The 23,277-nt window shown below is 37.4% G+C and overlaps 1 protein-coding gene across 2 annotated transcripts in view; it reads left to right on the forward strand.

Moving 5' to 3' along the window:
• Positions 1–23,277, forward strand: part of LOC136026359 (luc7-like protein 3) — a 47,962-nt gene that overhangs the window by 13,471 nt on the left and 11,214 nt on the right. For both annotated transcript variants that reach the window (XR_010617276.1, XM_065702890.1), the window contains exons 4-6: positions 1,039–1,194; positions 12,485–12,666; positions 15,514–15,654. Coding sequence is in view for 1 of the 2 variants with exons in the window: in XM_065702890.1 (XP_065558962.1) it covers positions 1,039–1,194; positions 12,485–12,666; positions 15,514–15,654 (479 nt within the window). In the remaining variant the exon portion in view is untranslated. The remainder of the gene's footprint in view (positions 1–1,038; positions 1,195–12,484; positions 12,667–15,513; positions 15,655–23,277) is intronic.

A 23,277-nucleotide genomic window follows, 5' to 3' on the forward strand; every position in this document is an offset into this window, starting at 1 on the left:
CCATTATAGGCCAAATTTGGTGTTTTTGGCCTATATCTCAGAAACGCCCCAACGGCGAACATTCGCCCTACGATATTCGTTTTCAGCATGGTCGACTACCATGGGATCCACCCTTAACTTTTTTTTACCTTCCGGCATGGGTACTAATCGAAATAAGCGAGATACAGAATCTGGCGCTCTGACTATAATCCAGTCAATTAGAAAAAAGATCAGCAACGAAGAAATAGCGACGAAGACCACACTGCCTTTCCATCACAAACAACACTTAGAAACAATAGGGATTTTTTTTTCAAGAGAGTTGAGTTAAAAATTTTAGATGAATACGGCCCTATGTCCAAGGGCTGTCCTCAGCATAACAAGCGAAAGTATAAAAAAGAAACTTGCATTAAAATACGAACTTAAAAAAAAAGAAAAGCTTTTAAAAAAAAACCCTAGCATCACTACTTCAACGAAGTTTAATCAGAACTCTTGAACCAGGGCTCTTCGCCCATCCAGTCCTGGTTGAACTTCGTTGAAGCGAGGATGCTTGGGCTGTTTTAAAAGCTTTTTAAAAATATTTTTAGTTTTAAAGTTCGTAGTTTAATGTAAGTTTCTTTTTTATGTTTTCGCTTGTATTGGGCTGAACACGGCCTTTGGACATAGGGCCGAAAGATTCATTTGAAGTTTGAATTCCACTGTTTTGAGAAAAGTTTCTCTATTGTTTCTAAGTGCTGTTTGTTGTTTAAGACCAGAATGAACGGACCCCGAATTGAGCTTGGCAGAAAGAGGCTTTGATTAGCTTTTAAATAATTTTATTGATATATTAAGGAAACAGTAGACAAATATAATGTTTATGTCCTTGAAAATGAAGTGTGTCCTTGTATATTTCTTGAACAAGTATATGGTGATATGTTATTGAAATGTATTTAAACCGAAACTATTCCACTAGCCGAAACTATGAATCTGAACCGTGTGGTAGTCTGGAAAATTGGGTGGGAATTTTAATTATCCTAAAAATTGAGTTGTAAAATTAGGTTTTCGAAAAATGTCCTTTTACAGGTTGATCCGTTTGCACAAGAGAAGCAGATGGAGATTTGTACTGTTTGTGGAGCTTTTCTTATTATTGGTGATGCTCAGTCACGATTGGATGATCATCTCCAAGGCAAAATGCATGTTGGGTACACAAGACTCAGATCAGCCATTGATGAAATCCTGGTAAGCTGCAATTTTTTTAGTTTCTTATCAGGATGAAATACTGTATATTCTAATTTTATAGCTTTGATCAATATTGTGTAAAAGTCCGTTTTGCTCTAAAATCAATGCCTGGAATCCATTTATTGGAACGATTTGGGAGCAGTTGAACTATATTTGCTGTTTTTAGGGCAAGCTTTTTCCTTTATTTCCTTATTCATGAATTTTTCTGAACCATATATTTACCATCTAATGTTAGACTTTTTACGCTACCTCTTATTCAATCCTCTTTGACTCATGGAGTTGGGAGATTTACTTGTTCTTCAATCTTATAAGTTATTTCACTTGGACTGTGGATCTATGATGAAATTCGATTATTACGGCGGAAGGGTGGCTTCACTGTTTGTTGTAGTATTTTTGCTTCATTAAAAAAAAAATCCTTTATTTTTTTAATGGGTGTTTTTGATTCATTTTATAATGGAAGTTACAGCAATTTAACAAATAAACTTTTTAAAGTAGTAGCTTTTTTTATTATTATTATTATTTCCTTCGTTAAAACCAAATAAACTGCAATTAGGACAGTTTCAGCTTCTCAAAAGTTTACTGAGGGGAGGTTTGAATCCCTCGAAGCCCCCTTCCCCCGTCCTAAATGAGTATGCCCTTGCTTGGAGTTGCAATTCTTATATTATTGTTTGATCAAAAATGTTTGCATTAGGGAAAATATTCATTTTAATTTGTACATCTAGTATTCAGCAAATTCAGATTATTTGCTGATTGTTAAAAAAGAAAACGTAAATCTGGCGTAAAACAATCGGCAGTTTTATTTCATTATTGCTCGTCTATTTTAGGACGGATATCCACCTTTCTTCTGGGCACAGATCTGATTATGGATGGCATTTTCTGTCCAAATCAACCATCAGTTAAAGCAACACAAAAATAAATTTACTTAAAATCCTAATGTTTTTTCCTCATCGGATGTAATCGGATATTTGCAATGTTTGCGCAATATGTACAGTGAGTTCAGCATACAAAACGTATGCTGAAGACATACAGAAAGGTATATCTGGGGCTGTGAATTTGTGTATGTCATCAAAGTTGAATTTGTTCACATTCAATCAAATTTTGGTTTGCGAGATGCATTGTTTTCGTTTTGAACATTCAATAATTGGAAGTATAAATTTAGCATGATTTGTAGGTAAAGTTTCTTCGAATCATAGAGATTTCAACATAAATTATCGTAGCATCAACTTCCTTTTTCAAATCTTACTAAATACGATTCCATTTTCTAATGCTTTATAATATTTATCCTTTTTGAAGGGAAAGACAACAGAGGCATGAGACTCTTTGTTTTTATAAGTAAAAGACGTAGGTCTTCAATTGCTGCTTCTTTCCCTTAGTTCTGTTTCCTTTTTATTCGTTTTTTTTTTTTTTTTTTTTTTTTTTAACGTCTTTCCGTACTAATGTACGGCTGCGATTCTTGGTTGTTGACTAAGCAACTGGAAAAGGGAATCCAGGGCTCTGAGAACATCTATCTTCGGCGCATCCTTAGTATCCAGTGGACTGATAAGCTCACTAATGCCTCTATACGTGAAAAGACAAAGCAGCCGCTCGTGATCGATAGAATTGTGACTAACCGATGGCGATGTTGGGGTCACTTGTTGCGGATGAGTGAGGGCCGCCTACCCCATGATGTGTGATGTTGGGTTCCTTCTGGCATCAGAAGACGTAGGCAACAAAAGGCAACACTAGGCAAATGTCTTGAGAAGGATGCTTTGCTTTTTATATCGTCGCTCGATAAACTTCGGTCAAAAGGACAAGAGAGGTCGTCATGGAGAGGCACCATTGTCGCCTTATGAGCCAGTCGGTGTGGGAATACTCAAGTTTAAGTAAGTAAAGTAAGAAAAGACTATGTTATTAATCTATGGGCCAGTAACGCCTCAAACCCTTGAGAACTAACGGGACAGGGCTCATTGTCAAGCTGAAAAAGTATGTGTTATTTTAGTTATTTCTATTAGGACTGGCAAGAGCCTAATCGAATATGCTTGAAAGCGATTTAGTAGGAGTCATGGCTCTTGCAGTCAAGAATATTTTGACGTGATAAAAACAAGATAAATTCATCACTGAGAGAATCGTGTAATGGCAGGAGGGACGGTTTTTTTTAGGTGTTTATCCGATAGAATATTATATTAAGTTAAATTTGGTTTTGCACACCTTCTTTTTCGTGGGGGGAGGAGGGTATGGCTTACCTGTTGATATCTTTGAAACATATAAATTTTTTATGGTCAAGTGACATATAGCGATCGCAAATTCTGTTGGTCTGTTTGTCTGTCCTGGTTTTGCTAGTTTGGGGACTTCCAGATAAGCTAGGACGATGAAATTTGGCCGGCGTATCAGGGACCAAACCAGATTAAATTAGAAATAGTCGTTTCCCCGATTCGACCATCTGGGAGGAGTGGGAGGACGGTTAATTCGTAAAAATTTAAAAAAATGAGGTATTTTTAACTTACGAACGAGTGATCAGATCTTAATGAGATTTGATATTTAGAAGAACCTCGTACCTTAGACCTCTTATATCAAATCCCGACCGGATCCAGTATCATTGGGAGGAGTCAGGGGTGGGGGACCGGAAATCTTGGAAATCGATTATAGTGGAGAGATAGGAAGGTCCACCATGGTGAGATAGGAGAGAGTGGAGAGATAGGAAGGTCCACCGTGGAGCAAATATTCACAATGCGGCAGCTGATAGAAAAGACTCGAGAATTTCAACAAAAAGCATATGTTGCCTTTGTGGATTTCAAGGCTGCTTTCGATTCTATCGACCGGCAATCACTCTGGCTCATACTGAAAACAACGGGACTACCAGTGAAGTACTGCAACCTTTTCGAGCGGCTCCACGAAGGGACTGAGAGCTGTGTGCAAGTCAATGGCAGACGCAGCTCATCTTTTAAAATAAATATTGGAGTCCGTCAGGGTTGTGCTGCTGCTCTAGAACTATTTAATTGTGTCATCGACTACATCATGACTCGGACCATAAACCGCCTCCAGTTTGGGTTGCATTACGGTGATAGAGTAATTTCAGACGCTGACTATGCCGTTGATCTTGCTCTTGTCTCCGATTCACCGTCGAAGATCACAGAAGCCCTACAAATCCTTGCTAATGAAGCCTTAAAGATAGGGCTGTTGATTAATTGGCAGAAGACAAATGTGATGTTTGTTGAACCCCGTAACTCGCCGCGTCCCCCGTCAGTCCTAATGGTCGGTGACAAACCAGCTGAGATTGTTGAGGAATTTACATACCTTGGCTCTATCCTCTCAAATGACGGATCAATCCTTGAAGATCTATTGCACCGAATTGCCAAAGCCTCAGCAGTAGTGGGGAGACTAAGTGCCCTTTGCCCCTTGGAGGAAACCTTCTATCAGCCATAGGACCAAGATGCGCATATACAATGCTTTGGTTGGATCCGTGATTCTTTACCGAGCCGAAACTTGGCCAGCCACTCAGTCTGTGCTTAGCACCGTAAATATAGCCCAAACAAAACATCTTCGCCGCATTGACGGACTACGCTGGCACTATTTTGTTAGCAACGAGAACCTCCTGGCGTTAACTGCTCAAACGCCCTTCTCAGTCCAACTCGCCCAGCGAACACTACGCTGGTACGGACATCTCCTTCGCATGCACCCTGACACTCCCGCACGAACAATTTTTGACTTTGATCCCGTACTGCATGGCAGGAAACGCCCAAGAGATCGTCCCCCAACCAGATGGAAGGACACAACAGGTGCCTTCTTAGTCATGGCAAATATTCAGGAGGATGTCCACATCCTTGCCAGAGATCGGTCCAAATGGAGGCACCATGTAGCATCACTCTCGACGCCGGAAGCATTTCGGCAGGAGCATTAAGTCAAGTAAGTCAAGGAGAGATAGGGATGAAACTTGGTGGAAAAAACAAGCACATGTCCTAGATACGTTATTGACATTACCGGACTGGATCCGCTTTCTTTTGGAGAGTTGGGGGGCACCTAATTCGAAAAATTAGAAAAAATGAAGTATTTTTAACTTATGAACGGGTGATTGGATCATACTGAAATTTAATATTTAGGAGGACCTCGTGTCTCAGAGCTCTTATTTTAAATCCTGATCGGATCCGGTGACATTTGGGAGAGTTGGAGGAGGAAACTGGAAATCTTTGAAAACGCTTAGAGTGGAGAGATCGTGATGACACTTGGTGGAAAGAATAAGCACAAATCCTAGATACGTGATTCAGTTGGGACGGGGGTCAGTGGCGTGACTCTGTAAGCTTAGCCAGAGTCGACCCAGCTCTAAATGGGTACCTGGAGAAATCTGGGGAAGGTAAACAGGAAGGGTGTGTGAAAGCACAGGATGGCTGGCCCCCAACCCCCCATTGCACTTCCTGGCTGAAGGGCCAAGAAACGGAGATCAGCACCGACTTTACAGTCGGTGCTACAGACTTTACAGTAGGGACTGTAAAGTCTAATGCCATATCCTTTACCTTTACCTTTACCTAGATACGTGATTGACATAACCAGGCCGGATTGGCTCTCTTTGGGGGAGTTGGAGGGGGGGGGGTTGTTAATTTGGAAAAATTAGAAAAAATTCCGTATTTTTAACTTACGAACAGGTGATCAGATCTTGATGAAATTTGATATTTAGAAAGACTTCGTGTTTCAGAGCTCTTATTTTAAATCCTAACCGGATCTGGTGACATTTGGGGGAGTTAGAGTGGGAAACCGGAAATCTTGGAAAACGTTTAAAGTGTAGAGATCGGGATGAAACTTGGTGAGAAGAATAAGCATATGTCCTAGATACTTTATTGACATAACCGAACCGGATCCGCTCTCTTTGGGGTAGTTGGGGGGGATTCCCTAGTTTTGGTACTTCCAGATAAGCTAGGAGGATGAAAGTTGGCAGGCATATTAGGGACCAGACTAGATTAAATTAGAAATAGTGTTTTCTTCCATTCGACCTTCTGGGGGGAGCGAGCGAAAAAGACAGTTGAGAAGAATTTTATTTGTCGATAACAAATGATTGTTCTTCTTAAGTATGTCTTGTGATCTTTGGGTTTGATTCTGGCTTAGGGTACGAGAGGTCTCTGGTTCGAATCTCGGACCACCCGAATTTTCACATTAAGAAGATCCGAAACTAGATACTTATATAGCGATCGCTGAAAGTTGGCAGGCATATCAGGGACCCGACCAGATTAAATTAGAAATAGTTGCTTATCCGAATTGACCATCTGTGGGGAGTGGAAGGACGGTTAATTCGGAAAAATTTAAAAACAAATGAGGTATTTTTAACTTACGAATGGGTTATCGGATCCTAATGAAATTTGATCTTTAAAGGAATTAGTTTCTCAGAGATCTTATTTTAAATCCCTACTGGATCCGGTGACATTGGGGGGAGTTGGAGGGGGAAACCAAAAATCTTGGAAAACGCTTAGAGTGGAGAGATTTTAATGAAACTTAGTGGGAAGAAGCTCATGGCTCTTCTGACCTCCTCACAAGTGCCATATGAGCTGTTGGCTCTTGTTTTAACTTGAATTTTGTCACTTTGAGAATCTAATACTAGACTGACGGGGAAGTTCTTTGAATACTGTTTTATACCCCCCTATGACAATAGAAAATTACTCGGCTCCCGTTAGAATAATAGTGGATCACGTGATATTTCTGTTTCCTGGAAATAGCGATTCACCCTATGTTTACCACCAAGCCATTGTTCCTAGGGAAATCAATATATGTCTAGACTCTAACGGTTCTGTCCATAGAAAATTGCGGCAATAATCCCTTGTTTACTGACACTAAATCGCTGTAAAGCATGAGAATATTGGGTGCAGTAAGAATCATGCCTTTAATTGATGAGGGGGCCCTGACTGTTGTTTTCAGAAAAAATACTTAGGTAACAACCAAACCTTCAATACATGACATTCAAGGAAATCCTCATTTGGTGGGGACCCTGAAGGTCTTTTAAACACTCCAAGAAATCCTGATTTGGTGGGATCTCGTATGTTTTTTAAATACTCAGAGAAAACTATGATGTAACAATCACGAAAATCCTGATTTGGCGGGGTCTTGTAGGTTTTTAAATACCAAAGAAACTATGACTTAACATGCACCTGCGTCTCTTTAAATCATTCCCTATGACGTCAATGTACTATACCGATACAGGTGTGCTATAGTATTGCGTAAGACCCAGATGTACGTAATAGCGTATTGAGGGATTACTAGCTCCTTTTTATGCCCCCTGTGTCTTGGATTAAACGATTAGAGGAGATACTATTCTGGGGAAGGGTTATAAGTAAAGCAATTGCTCCATATTGTTCACATATAGTATTTGTTATTTTGAAATATACGGAACCTTTTTTGGATTATTTTCTGTGGGGAGAAAATATTCCACGAGAAATGTAAAAAGGGGCAGAGGGAGGGAAGAGGATATACTGACAGGATTTGAAAAACACTCAGGAAGTAAATTATATAGAACGAGTTTTTTCAACTGAAAGTAAGGAGCGACATTGATATTTAAAACGAACAAAAATATTCTTTAAATGAGAAAAGTTGCCCCTTCCGCTGAATTTTTCTTACGCTTAAGTTTCTTTGCGCTAAAATTCTCGCTCCTTACCTTAAAGTTTATATTTTTTCACGATTTTTTAGGAAAGACTACTCAAATACAAGGGCCCTTTATTATTTTTCCTGAGAATAATTTTTAAAGAGCTTTAAGACTTATACCTAGAGTGATTTTACCGATTCACATATAGTATTTGTTATTGAGGAATATACAGAATCTTTTTGGGGTAATTTCCCGTGGGGGAAAATTTTCGACGAGAAATGTAACAAGGGGCAGAGGGAGGGAAGGGGATTTCTTGGCATGATTGGAAAAACACTCAGAAATTAAATAATATAAAATGAGTTTTTTCAACTGTAAGGAACAACATAAAAATTTAAAACGAACAAAAATATTCTTTATATGAAAAGGTTTGCCCCTTCCGCTGAATTTTCTTACGCTAAAGTTTCTTTACGCTAAAATCCTCGCTCCTTACTTTAAAGTTTAAATTTTTTCATGATTTTTTTTGGAAAGACCACTCAAATACAAGGGCCTTTTATTAATTTGAATGAAAATAATTTTTAAAGAGCTTTAAGACTTATGCTTAAAGGGATTTTAAAAATTCAGTTTCTAAATTATGTAAAAATGTGAAAAAATAATAAAATGATGCTAAGAGAATAATCATTGCGATTTCTGAATATTTGATAATGAAAGTGGTTTATGAAGACTTGACTGTTTTCGTATTTGAAATCACTGTAGTTACGAGAGTATGCTGCTAAGATATTCTTTTGGAGTGTTGGGTGACTTTTTCCTCTCTTTTGAGGGATGAGAGTTTTCTGCACAAATACGTCTTAAGCTAAAGGTGGGTTTTTCGTGTTGAGGGAAAAGAACGGTGGGCACCTTGAAAATACCAAGGAAGGCTCTTCTATAATTGGAAAAGGAAAAAGAGATAGGCAAACGCCATCTCAAATTACCGCACTTGAGGGGACGCCAATAGGCAAGCGGGTATTGATGATATATTATTGTTTTGATCTGTTTTTTTTTTTTTTGGGTGTCGATGCTATGGGTTTTTATGGCACTTGGTATTAACCAAGTGACATATAGCAATCGCAAATTCTGTCGTTCTGTTGGTCCCGGTTTTGCTACTTTAGGCACTTCCAGGTAAGCTAGGACGATGAAATTTGGAAGGTGTATCAGGCACCGGACCAGATTAAATTGGAAATAGTCGTTTTCCCGATTTGACCATCTGGGGGGGGGAGTGAGGGACCCGTTAATTCGGAAAAAATGAAGTATTTTTAACTTACGAACGGTTGATCAGATCTTAATGAAATTTGATGTTTGGAAGGATATCGTGTCTCAGAGCTGTTTTTTAAATCTCGACCGGATCTGGTGACATTGGGAGGGGGGGTTGGGAGGGGGAAACCTAAAATCTTGGAAAACACTTAGAGTGGAGGGATCGGGATAAAACTTGGTGGGAAAAATAAGCACAAGTCCTAAATACATGATTGACATAATCGGAACGGATCCGCTCTCTTTGGGATAGTTGGGGGGGGGGGGGTAATTTTGAAAAATTAGAAAAAATGAGGTATTTTTAACTTACGAACGGGTGATCGGATTTCAATGAAATTGATATTTAGAAGGATATCGTGTCTCAAAGCTCTTATTTTAAGTCCCGACCGGATCTGGTGACATTGGGGAGAGTTTGGGGAGGGACCTAAAATCATGGAAAATGCTTAAATTGGAGGGATCGGGATGAAACTTGGTGGGAAGAATAAGCAGAAGTCTTAGATACGTGATTTACATAATTGGAACGGATCCGCTCTATTGGGGGGGGGGGATTAATTCTGAAAAATTAGAAAAAATGAGGTATTTTTAACTTACGAACGGGTGATCAGATCTCAATGAAAATTGATATTTAGAAGGATGGCGTGTCTCAAAGCTCTTATTTTAAATCCCGACCGGATCTGGTGACATTGGGGGTAGTTTGGGGGGGGCCTAAAATCATGGAAAATGCCTAGATTAGAAGGATCGGGATGAAACTTGGTGGTAAAAATAAGCAGAAGTTTTAGATACGTGATTTACATTGGAACGAATCCGCTCTATTGGGGGGGGGGGGTTAATTCTGACAAACTAGAAAAAATGACGTATTTTTAACTTACGAAGGAGTGACAGGATCTTCACGAAACTTCATATTTCAAAGGATCTCGTAACTCAGATCTCTTATTTTAAATCTCAACCGGATCCAGCGTCATTGGGAGGCAGTTGGGGGGGGACCGGAAATCTCAGAAAATACTTAAAGCGGAGAGATCAGGATGAAACCGGATGGGAAGAATAAAAACCTGTCTAAGATACATGAGTGAAATAACCAGACCGGATCTGCTCACTTTTGTGCAGATGGGGGGGGGGGGGGTAATTTGGAAAAATGAGGTATTTGTAACTTACGAAAGGGTGACCTTTCGAAATATCAAATGAAATTTGATATTTGGAAGGATCTTGTGCTCTAAAGCTCTAATTTTAAATTCTGACCAGATCCTGTGACATTGGGGGGAGTTGGAGGGGGAAACCGGAATTCTTGGAAAATGTGAAAATTGGGGTATTTTTATCTTATGCATAGGTGATCGGATCTTAATGAAATTTGATATTTAGAAGGAATTCATGTCTCAGAGCTCTTATTTCAAATCCCGACCTGATCTTTTGACATTGGGGGGAGTTGGAGGGGGAAATCTTGGAAAACACTTGGAGTGGAGGAATCGGGATGAAGCTTGGCGGATAGAATAAGCACATATGCTTGATACGTGATTGACGTAACCGTACTGGATTCAACTCTCTTTGGGGCAGTTGGGGGGAGGGGTTCGATGATTTGGCGAGTTTGGTGCTTCTGGGCGTGCTAGGACGATGAAAATTGGTAGGCGTGTCAGGGAGCTGCACAAATTGACTTGATAAAGTCGTTTTCCCAGTTTCGACCATCTAGGGGGTCTAAAGGGAGAGGAAAAATTAGAAAAAATGAGGTATTTATAACTTACGAGTGGGTGATCGGATCTTAATGAATTTTGATATTTAGAAGGACATCGTGACTCAGAGCTCTTATTTTAAATCCTGGCCGCATTAAGTCTCTGATTTTCTTTTTAAATCGATCTATTGATTCTTTGAATTTTGTTAGAGCTCATACCATATGAACTCTTAGCTCTTGTTCATCATAGTCAGTTTTTTTTTTTCAAAACTCCTCACTGAATTTTTGATTAGTGCATGTTATTATAAATCATCACTTCCTTTGGAGGCGTATTTTATTACTTTTGTCCCGACGCCATTTTTACCCGGGCTAAAACGGCTTGGGTTGACTAGTTACTCTGTGATCAATTTTGGCTTGTAGAAACTGGAACTGGTGATTTCCTTTCGAACGAGACTTTTCGATAAGTCACAAAACATGCCTATCTGGATTAGACAGTAGTTATCAATTACCAGACTTTTTGTCTTACATTTTTACAGAATACGTCACCTCTTTGTATTATTTTCTGCGATTGAGTTGAAAATATGCCACAAAGAAGAAGGTTAAAAGTGAAGATACAGCTGAAAGAAAATGACAAGCTTAAGAGGCTGAAGGCCCAAGTGAGCGAAGGGAGCCTACGAGAAGCTCTCGAAGTTCGCCTTTTGCATACTACTGTTGTTTTTGTTTCACTCACGAATCACAGACAAGAAAATGTCACTTGATTCAAATGTCTCGGAGTCTGAATTTTTTTCGTTTGAACCTGTCTCGGAAATTTTCTCAGCAAAAAAAAAAAGAAAAAAAAAATATGACGAAGAAATGAGAATGGGGATTTTGGCAACGATTTTAGTTTTTTATTTTATAGTCTACGGAATACCACTTCACTGGTTTGTAGTCTTTAGGCAATTTATTACATAAAAATCTAAACTTTTTGTCATAAGAGAAGAAAATTTTCCACGATTCTAGTATATCCTGCTGATTAATACTGTCACGAATTCTTTTATAATCGTTGTTCTCTTGGTAAATTATTTACTTCTCCAGCTCCTGCTCTTTACGCTTAGGTTTTAAGCTTTATTAAGAAAATGGGCCTTAAAACTTTTATTAATTTCTGCTCTTGCCTTTAAAGAACGATTCATAATATTGTTATTTAATTTGCTATAGAAAAAAATCTTTTGGAGTTCAACATACTTTTTAACTAATTGAAAGATTCAAACTGTCAAAAAAGCTGATTTATTTCGTGTCCCATGAATTTACATTAAAATGCGCCTTAAAACCTTTATTAATCTCTGCTTTTGCCTTTAAAGAACTATTCATAATATTGTTATTTAATTTGCTGCGGAAAAAAATCATTTGGAGTTTAAGATACTGTAAAACTAATTGAAAGAATCAAACCATCAAAAAGGCTGATTTACTTCATGTCCCACGAATTCACTCCCCGACTGATCTTTCTCGTGATGCCACACTTGATTGGAACAGGTTCTCCTTTCATAGAAAGTTCAGAGCAGTTTTCCCACGAAAAACTGTCATTCACCTTTCTGTTTGTCTTGCATAGTACCTGTTACTTAATGCGGTTACTACACCACTGATTCACGAATGATTCTGCCCACTCTTTGTCAGATGTAAATAGGGAATAGAGAAAGTGGAAAACATCTCTTAACATAAAAAGCCAAGGTATTAGGTTTAGTGTTTCAAGAAGAAATATTTAGGTTCAGTGTATCAGAAAAAAAAGTCCGAGTGAGAAAGTGCAGCTTTCTGACTGGCTTATTTGTTTATAGGAAAAGAGAGAGAGTGAAAGAAAAGAAAAAGAAGTAGTTAGAGAGAAGGAGCGTGAAGAGTGGAAGAAAAAACGAGAGGACCGTGGAAACGACGAAGAAGAAAGAAAGAAGCGAAGAGTTGAAATGGAGGAAGAACGCTCAAAAAGAGACCGAGAATCCGTCAGCAAAAGAGATCGCTCGCGGTAAGTTGTTTTTCTTCTTTTCTCTTTCTCTTTATGTATTAATTCGTCTTTGCGACAAGGAGATTTGGTAAAGTTATCTCAACGTGTAAATTGACCAAGTCCGTTTGTGTCTGATTCATTAACTTCAAAAATATATTTCATATGCATAGTATATCCTGTTTTCTTTTTTGATATTTTGTTTCTTTTTGGATGTATTTTGATTTGACTGTTATAATTGTGTCCTTTAATTGTGTCCTCGTTAATCACTACTTCATGGAAATCTTTATATTTATTCCCTTGTCGCTGGGATTGGACAGTATCGGCAAAGATGACTCGAAATTAGTTCCCTCGAATGTCGAGTTCAGTGGTGTCAGTTTCCTGTTTAGAGTTGACAAGACTACATTATCTATGTTTACTTGACTGGGACCAAAAAGCCTTGGCGGCGAAAGGGTGAGCTGCCCACACTAGGTCAGACTGTCGAGCGCACATTAATTTCTTTTTTCGGAGGCTAGGAGGGGGCTACCAGGAAACTTGTAAGAGAAAAATGTCATCGTCTGTTCTTGGTTATTTTAGCAGCATTAGCTGCATTCAGACGGACGCTAAACATAGGGGCATTCCTTTTTTCTTTTGTGATTTTTAAGAATAAAAAGCGGGACATTTTAGAAATATGTTAGAAACAAGTAATAAAAAAACGGATGTTTTATTCTATTATTCTTTTTTTTAAATATAAAAAACTGTTTCATAGAGGGAAAACAGGTATTTGATCAGGAGTTTTTTTTTTTTTTTTTTTTTTTTTTTTTTTATTCACACAACATAGGCTAATCATAGATAAATAGATCTCTGTATTTTAGACCGTTACGTTAATTACACGGTAATTATATTTCTGCTTTTTCAGTGTATTGAGTGCTAAGCTGATCGTCAAGCATATATCAAGGTCAGCTTGTTGGGGTGTGAGGGGGGAGCTGATGAAAAGAATAATATGAGGAAAAAAGATCATCATCTTCACTCGTCTATGTAAAAGTATTTCAATAGCATATTGAGGATCAAAACTGGCACAGGTTCTATCTTTTTCTTTTCTTTTTTTGGAAAAAAGAAGAATAGAAAACAGCGAGATTTAAAAACAAAAAAAAGAAACGTTTTGTTACATTTTTTTTTGCCATTAAACAGCTGCCATGTAGGACCAAATGGATATTCAATCAAGGTTTTTCGATTTTTTTCGACAATATAAACCAAGATTTCACTTTTTCAGCGTAAAGAGTGTAATGTTAATAATTGTCAAATGCCCATAAAGGGTTTTTGCATGTGGGGAGGGGACGATAAAATTTTTGAGAGGAATAAAGGTTATCAGCTTTGCTTGTGTGTGTAAAGGCATCCAGGGGCATGCCGAGGTTCAACATGAGCACTTATTTTTAAAATAGGATAGAAATGTCCTGTTTTGCAAAAAAAGGGTTGAATTAGGTGTTCTTGATTTTGTTACAAGTTATACATTAGCCAGATTCCTGTATTTTCAACGAACTCACTTCTCAGTCGCCAGGAAAATTTGTATGTTAATCAATAACGAAAACAAGAGATGGTAATTTGTTTTTAAAACTTTTTGCTCCCTAGCATTCTTTCCTCATGAGTACCCTGATGTTATAGGTTTGCAGTGCTTAATATAAAGATATGCAGCATCTAAAAAGACCTAATCACATGGCACAGGCTGTTTGTGCAGCCGAGTAGTCAGGGACAGTCTCATGAGACCTGGACCGAGCACATTTTGCTGAGTCGTGAAAATGAATGGGTGAAAATGTTCGAGACCAATTTTCATTTTCCGGTATAATTTTCCGCTTGGTTATACGCACGTACAGACATCCCTGTCACAGCCATCTTCTGTTGCGGAAGTCGGGAATATTATTGGGCTCTGGTGCCCTATTACTTAGAAGGGTAACAGTTGTATTTAAAAACAAAACTCCTAAGTAACCAAATTTTGTCGTTGCGAAATCTTAAATAGGGAAAAAGAAGATAGTGTTCGCATACCAGTGGTAGTGCAAATAATCTGTTCCGAAATTTTGCATATCCCCAATTGTCAACTAATCACTCATTTTCTTGCTAAAATATTTTAATTTTGTTTTATTAAAATCGTTCTAAAGACCAAACGAATTCAAATGAAACTTACAGTTGCCAAGATTGTTTATTAGCAGGTTTATTTTTTGCAGAGTAGAAGGCCTAGTTGAAAAATTGATTCTAATTACAACTTATTTAAAATAAAAGATTTGTTATCTGGTGGGTTAATTGGGGGTGGGGGCAATTGAAAATTCCTTTTTAGAATTTTCATTGAAAAATTCATGTCATAAGTTTCCATGGAAAAATATCAAAAACTAGCAATATTGCCCCTCTTAGATTTTGAAGAATACATTTTGCCTCCCGCTCCTACATTTTCGTTAATTATTTACCCCTTTTTGTTATCTAGTATCAGTTTGAAAGAAAAATTTTAATTAAAAACAATAAGAAAAGCTAAAAGTCAATTACTTTTGTGTACCCATATCTTGAACTGGGATTTTTGCTCCTTGCCGCCGCTTAATAGAAGATCATTGCCTACTCTAATACTCTTGAAAATTCTTATTGTCGAGGTACGAAACATGCAATCCCCTTCAATAGTCCTGCAATATTTTACAAAGAAATCCGCTGGGATTTCTTTAAGGAATCCACATATCTTATGCCTATAAGATATGTGGAATATTGTGGTTGGGTGCGTGGCTACATATAGAAAAGCTTTTCCATCTTTTCTTTGTTCTGTGATGCATTAGGTGAAGGATCTGCTCCTAAATTTAACTATTTTTAAATGACCATTGGCTTTGCACATTCTTAATGATATTACTTCGTTTCCAGATCAAGAGAAAGATATGATCGTCACAGTCGAGGATATAGTGGAGGCCATCGAAGTAGCTATGGAAGCAGCAGAAATGACTACGGTAGATATGACCGAGGATCATATAGATCAAGAAGTGACTATGACAGAAGAGATAGAAGGTAACCTACTTTTATTTTTAACTCTTTTTTTAGTTACACAATCAGCGATGCAAGGTATGTCAGAAGCCCAGTTGGTGGCTAGGTGTTATTTTATATTATGCATCTATTAAACCTTCCTTAGGAAACAAAATTAAACAGGCGAAGGAAAAGTATTATAAAAAAGAAATATATATATATATCTTGACATACTAACATAGTAGTATTATAAAAAGGGAGTATATATCCTCGAAGCCTTCGCAGTTTTTAGAAAGTTAAACACCTAACGGAAAGAAGCTCACAAGCAGTTGGGTTGATGAAGGGGGAGCCATCAGAAAAAAACATCGAACAACCTAAGCTCTAGTTTTGCTTCCATTGTATAGTCATACCCAGCACTGCCTCCAGAAAAGTCACCTTCATTCTCAATTGAAGCATCATCCTAAAAATCACAATAAGATTCAAATGTAGGTTATAATTTGATGTCAAAAATCTTAACATAAGAAATTAGGGGGCTTTCCTAGTTTTAGAAGATATCAGGAGCACACTTTGATGTTCCAGTAGGAACATCAAAATCATTTGCGAAAGGATTGTAGTTTCACTTTTATATTATTTAGAATAATATCACCACAGCTTGATATTTCCAGAGAAAATCGAAAATCAAATTTTTTCCTCCTATTACGAGAAACGGAGCAGTTAGTGATTCCTTTAGTATCGAGACCGATTATTGTTACATTGATCTTCAACAAACCCCTCTTTAAACCTAGATAGACCATTTGGTCCTTGATAGTGCAACAGTCGTCTTACTGCATTAATGTATGCATATCCGTATTCTCCGTACTTACGACAAGAATCTTTGGAAATCGAATGGATTCCCATATTTGACAGTTTGGCTTATGAAGAACAATATATCCCCACTGAAGTACGTTATCCTCATTTTGATATTTTTCAAATTGCTGGGGAAAGTGGAAACAATTAATATAATTGAAATTAGCATACCAAATATCTTGTGAGCCAACTTGAAACTAACTGTAGAAACATCTATTGAAGGTATTTCAAAATTTACTAGAAATTGGTTGTTTCAGTTAAATTAAAGGGTAATTTTTGCAATAGAGCCGAGTTTGGAGAGAAGTGCTAAAACCATTAAATAGTGTTTTCTAATCAAGATTGTAGTATCTAATTTTTCCACCAATATGGCAAGTAAAGCCAGCAAGTGAGCTTTCTTAGCTAAGTAAGGGTTTGCCAAAGTGCCACTATCTGTAGCACGATTTTGGTCATTTGTAAAAATTAATGATATGTTAGCCAAAAGTGTGAGTATCGGACAAAAAAAAAAGACTTTCAGGCGAAGAGTAGTGGCTTTGGGAAAATTGTCCATTTAAAATCAGAACAATAAGACAATCAGTCCTAAAAACAAAATCGGTAAATCGAATGCTTTTTCTTGATACTTACTAGGATAACGTGTCTCTCTTTGGTATTATACACATCTTTAACCCTTTGTGCGATGAACCCTTTGTTCGATTTAGTGGATTTATTTCTCTAATATTAAATGTACAAAAAATGGTATTTTTTAGAATAAATGGAGAAATTATAGTAGGAAAAATTAGAATTAACACAAGAGTAAGAAAATCAGGCAGAGTGAATGCCTTGTTAAGGGAGTTGAAGCGGGTTCACGACCAACATGCTGGACCCTGCTACTGAAAGCATTAATATCACAGGATATGTCTTGAAATCTTGGCTTTCGTCATTTGGCTGTCAGTTAAGACAGTTCAGGTGTTTTGATTTTTTTTTTTTTTTTCAATTAACACGGCTTCAGTTAATTTTGACACGGCTTTTTGTGAGGGATAAGCCATTAAATAAAGCTGATAAGTTTATTCCAAATAATTCTGAATTAGTAGTTGCTACCCCTCCAAATCTAAATACATATTTTAACCCCAAAAGCGGCAAATTTTCCGCGATTGACCTATAAATTGTGTTAATAACTATTTTGAATAAAATTTATATAAATATAGTTTATATAAATAATTTATAACAATTTATATAATAATTTATAACAATTTGTTTAATAATTTATATAAATTTACATAAACAAAAGTGAAATAATATTTCACTTGTAACAGCTGACACACATGCTGAAGTTTTGGCATCCAGACTAACAAATACAGATAATCATGCTATCCCCAAGACTCTCCCTTCGTTTATCAACACATTGAAAAACCTTTTGTATTTCCTTTCCTTAGAATCATCTAGACACTTCGGTCTAGAGGACGTCAAATTTTATACTGAGGGGGATGGGGTAATATCCTTTTCTTCATCCCTTTTCTTCATTGACAAAACAATAGACACAACGATTTTTTTATGTTGTCTGTAAAGCTCTACTCCAACTAGATAATAAATGTAAAACATCATAATAAGCTATTAAGCGCTAGAAAAGAAGAAAAAGGCCTTTTTTCGGTTTGTTGTTCTAGATAAAAATTTGATTTTTCTTTGATTTTTGGTGAAAAATCCGGAGGCCCACTAATACGGAAAAGACCAGAGACATTGACCTCTCCTTACAGCCTTTATTGCAATTTAATAAAAAAAAAGTTTTTTCCAACTGAAAGTAAGCAGCAACATTAAAACTTAAAACGAATAGAAATTATTACGTATATGAGGGAGTTCGCCCCCTCGTCAATGCCTCGCTCTTTAAGCTAGAATTAAAGTTTTGTTCTAATTCTTAAGAATGACCCCTTAATCAAAAAGGTCATTTAATCAGAATAAACAGCTCTTTTGGAAGTACAAAAAAGACTTTAGCGTAAAGAGTGAGCTATTGACGAGGGGGTAAACTCCCTCATATACGTAACAATTTCTGTTTATTTTAAGTTTTAATGTTGCTCCTTACTTTCATTTAAAACAACTTGTTTTTTATTTATTTAGCTTTTGACCGTTTTTTTTAATTAATGCTGGGAAATCCGGTGCCCCTTCATGGAAAACTCTTATCCCCCATGAAAAATTCCTCCTACCACGGTCCTACCACGTAACCCCATCCCGCCACCAGAACAAATCTCCCCTGAAAACGTCCGTATGCTTTCCAATAACCAATACTGCATGTAAACATCGGACAAAGTTCATAGCTTGCAGCCCGTCCCTCGGGGACTGTGGGGGATTAATTCATCCTCAAACACATTGTTATTAGATTTTTCGACTATGCTGAACAAAATGGTTATCTTAAAATTTTTATCGGGTAATTGATAATTGATAACCTTTGCAGAGACCACTTTGCCATAGTTTTTTCATTAAATGAACCTGCTGGAGTTATGCCACATACGCCCAAATATATTTACACTAAAGCAAATTGGACTACGTTCAAAATTAAGCTTAACTAGATCTACGTTTCGTGGGCAACGTGAGGTGTTGCGGCAACGTTTGTTTGGCTTCGCTAAGAAAGGTGTTGCTAGAGCAACACTTTGGTTTTGTTTCCTCGCTTCGATTAAACGCTGAAGTTTTTAATTTGTAAAGATCTTAAAATAAACAAGTCCCCTACATGCCTTGTCACTGGAACCAAATTAGTCTTACCATCAAAAACACTGGAAACATATAATAGGTACACCAACTAGCAAAAGTTGCGAACTCCTCATTGCCGAAGATGATTATGAGCTAACAGCCGACTGTTGCTTAAAAGTCCCCTATATATCTCACAATTGGTTTCGGCCTATTTTTGGTTGCATTGTGTACCTTACTACTGAAGTTGTCAACCCCTTTAAGCTTTCAAACTAGTACATCTCATGAAGAAATTTTTCTACAAAAAAATGGATAAAATACAATTTGATCAGCTCATTAAGAGCTATCGACTGCTGTCTAAAAAAAAATCTATCTGTCTTAGTTCAAAAGTTGATTTTTTTTTTGCCGTAGTTCAAGTTTCTAACGTCATCACTTAAAAGGGAGCAAAGGATAAACTCTAATTCTATAGCAATGAGAGAACTTTTAAAGTCTAAGAGGTACATCTGACACCATTTCTCTGCTGCATTCCCAAGTGCGACAAACCGAATGATAACTCAGCTGAAATCACGAACAGGAATGGGTAGAAACGATAGATATATTGGCTGTGGGGCCCGGTAACTGCCGCATATATTTAACACTTACAGATTTTAGTCCATCTTCAATTTGAAACTGGTGCCTGCCTGCTTGCCTGCTAGAAAACATGGTTTCAAACATCGTTTCAAAAACATGGTTTGATCAAACGAAAGCTAGACTGCATAACTTCAAATAGTTCTCTCTGACATAGGCTATAAAACTCTACTTCACTTCACACACTATAGGCTCTGGCTCAAGGACAAGCAAAAAACATCCTTTTTGGCCCCAGGCAAGAGTTTTACGAACTCTTACCACTTTCTAGGAATTAGCTGAAATCGGGGTGCTAGGAACAAAAAAAAAAAAAAAAAAAAAACACGACAAAACCAAACTGTTTCTCTCGCAACACAACTACGAAATTATAAGTCTCGCCCAGGGATCATATATTTCATTTGTAACAGCTAACACACATGTTGAAGTTTTGGCATCCACACTAACAAATACAGCTAATCATGCTATCGCCAAGACAACATCCTGGAAAACAACCCCTAAACACACTCCTAAAGCATGGTGGATAAATGAGCACCAACATAAATGAAAAACCAAAAAGGTAGCTAAGGTATCATATCTAAAAAAAAGCCTTTTCTACTACGTATCTAAAAAATTACAACCTGAGGCTAGCCTCAAAAATGCTATAATAAACGATAAATATAATTACTGGAATAACTTTGCAAATAGTCTATCCAGGAAAACACGTAAGCCAATCTTACATAAACTTATAAGCCACATCTGTGGAAAAATCTTCCAACCCACTCCTGTATGAGCTATTATATAATAATAGCTTTATCATAATGATAATGAAAAGTCAAAATTATTTGCAATTCTTTTCTCAAATAGGCTAGCATCAAATAATGACAGCATCACCACCCCATTCCTGATAAATAGACCTACGTGGCCTGGGCAACGTGAAGTGTTGCGGCAACCTTTGTCCGGCTTCGCCGATAAAAGTGTTGCGAGAGCAACACTTTGGTTTTGTTTCTTCGCTATCGGTTAAATTCTGAAGTTGTCAAAACTATCAAAGCATTCAAAACGGCATATTCAAAGCAGAACACAATCAGTAATCACATGATCAAGTTCTTCAGCGTTGAAAAAACAACAGCAAAAGAATATCGGAAGAAGGGACTAAATTGAGTTTGCAGCCAGTTGAACTTTATCCTTTTCAATCGTAGACATCGTGACCGATGGAAACTTGGAACATTATCTTATATAATCTAGTTGGTATTATAAAGCTATTCGTGACTTTTCAGGATCAAATACCATAGATGTGCACCAATTTGCACAAATTTTTAGCCTCTGATGAACCTCCTCTAGCAACCGATTCTTACTTACAAGTCCCTCTCCCGTGATATACATCCAAGTTCACCGGAAACAAATAATGGGTACACCAACTAGCAAAAGTTGCAAACCCCTTATCGCTGAAGTCATTGTAGCCTAACAGCCGATTATTACTTACAACTCCCCTACATGTCTTACAATCGGGAACCAAGTTGTTCTTACCAGCAATTACACCAGAAACAGATAATAGGTACACCAATCAGCAAAAGTTGCAAACCCCTCATTGCCAAAGATGATTATAAGCTAATAATCGACTGTTGCTTGGAAGTCCCCTACATATCTCACAATTGGTATCGGCCTATTTTTGGTTCAAGTGTGTACCTTACCACTGAAGTTGTCAACCCCTTGAAACTTTCAAACTGGTGTATGTCATGAAGGAATTTTTGTAACAAAAAATGGATGACATATACTTTAATCAGCTCATCAAGGTCTATCGATTGTCATTGAAAAAAAAATTCTATCTGTCTTAGTTCAAAAGTTGACTTTTTTGCCGGAGGCCAACTTTCTAACACCACCACTTAGAAAGGAGCAAAGGATAAGCTCTAATTTCTTTAGCAATGAGAGAACTTTTAAAGTTTAAGAGGTATATCTGATACCATTTCTCTATTGCAATCCCAAGTAGAAAAAAAAAGAATGGTAAAGTCAGCTGAAATCACGAACAGAAATGGCTAGAAACAATAGATGGCAGCACTTTCGGACCCGTGGGAAAATCGCACTTTTTTGTTTCTGTAAATTTTTCTATTTATCACTCAAAGAAGATATATTGGCTGTGGGGCCGGGGAACTACCGCATATATTTAACACTTATAGATTTTAGTCCATCTTCAATTTGAAACTGGTGCCTGCCTGCTTGCCTGCTAGAACGGAGCTTTCCACTCGAAAGCAGAAACATGGTTTGATGAAACGAAAGCTTGGCTGCACAACTTCAGATACTCCTCTCTGACATAGGCTATATAACTCCACTTCACTTCGCACACCATAGGCTCTGGCTCGAGGACAAGCAAAAACCATCCTTTTTGGCCCCAGGCAAGAGTTCTACGGAGCTTTCCAAAATGTAATGTCATATTCATCAATCCGGCCTGAGGTCCACACTTTCCGTAAAAACCGCACAGGTTAGACCCTTACCAGTTTCCAGGAATAAGCTGAGATCGGCGGCATAGGAAAAAAAAAAAAAAAAAAAAACCGGGACAAAACCAAAGTGTTGCTCTCGCAACACAAATAAACCCAAATATGACTCGTTGAGAAGAATGATATGATACCTTATACTGAAACTGGTTTCAGGAAACGCCACTCCTCAACAGATGCTTTTATATTGGTAACAAATACAGTAAATGAATCCCGATTTAAAAATAATGTCCTAGTTGCTGCATTCCTAGACTTTGAAGGGGCATGTGATAATATGGACCACTACATTCTTTTAGCTAAACTTGCAAGTCTTGGATTACTTTCAAAGCTATCGAAGTTTCATTCTTTGTGTAGGTTCAGCCTCCTCGCCCAAAACTACAATAACCAAAGGTCTTCCAGAGGGTGCAGTCCTGAGCTCCCTCCTCTTCTCCCTATTTCTCTGGGGAATGAACCTCTCACACACCAATTTACAATATATTAATGATCTGGTAGTATGGGCAACTGGCAAAACCTTTGAGCTTGCACATTCAAAGTTGCAAAAGTCACTTCTAGTTTGGAAATTTTTCTCAAAAATTTTATTTACCCGTTGTACCCACCAAGTCGAAAATCATCCGATTCCACCATAAGCGAAATAATGTTAATGCAAGATTAACTCTAAATGGGCGAATTATTCCAGAGGACAATCAAATTAATTGCGTGGGGCTCATACTTGACCAAAAACTTGATTTCCACCTTCAAATCACAAACACACAAAAAAAGCCAAAGAAAAAATAAGAATAATAAAAGATTATTATCCACACCCGGGGGTTGTAATGAGAAAACTTGACTCTAATTTTAGAAGTCACATACAAGACCCCATATTGATTATTGGCTCATTGTTTATGGTGCTTGTGCAAAAAACTGAAACTACACAAAATGATATAATCCGTCTCATATTGGGTCTTAGGGAACCAAAAAGTGCTAAGTTTCTGCTTACTGAGAGTGGATTATCAATAATAAATGAAAGACTAAAATTTCTTTTGATAAATTATCTGACAAGAACTTAAGCCAATAGCTCACATACCCTGCGTAACCGGATTAGAAA

This window comes from Artemia franciscana, chromosome 4, assembly GCF_032884065.1.
Source record: "Artemia franciscana chromosome 4, ASM3288406v1, whole genome shotgun sequence".
NCBI classification, from domain to species: domain Eukaryota; kingdom Metazoa; phylum Arthropoda; class Branchiopoda; order Anostraca; family Artemiidae; genus Artemia; species Artemia franciscana.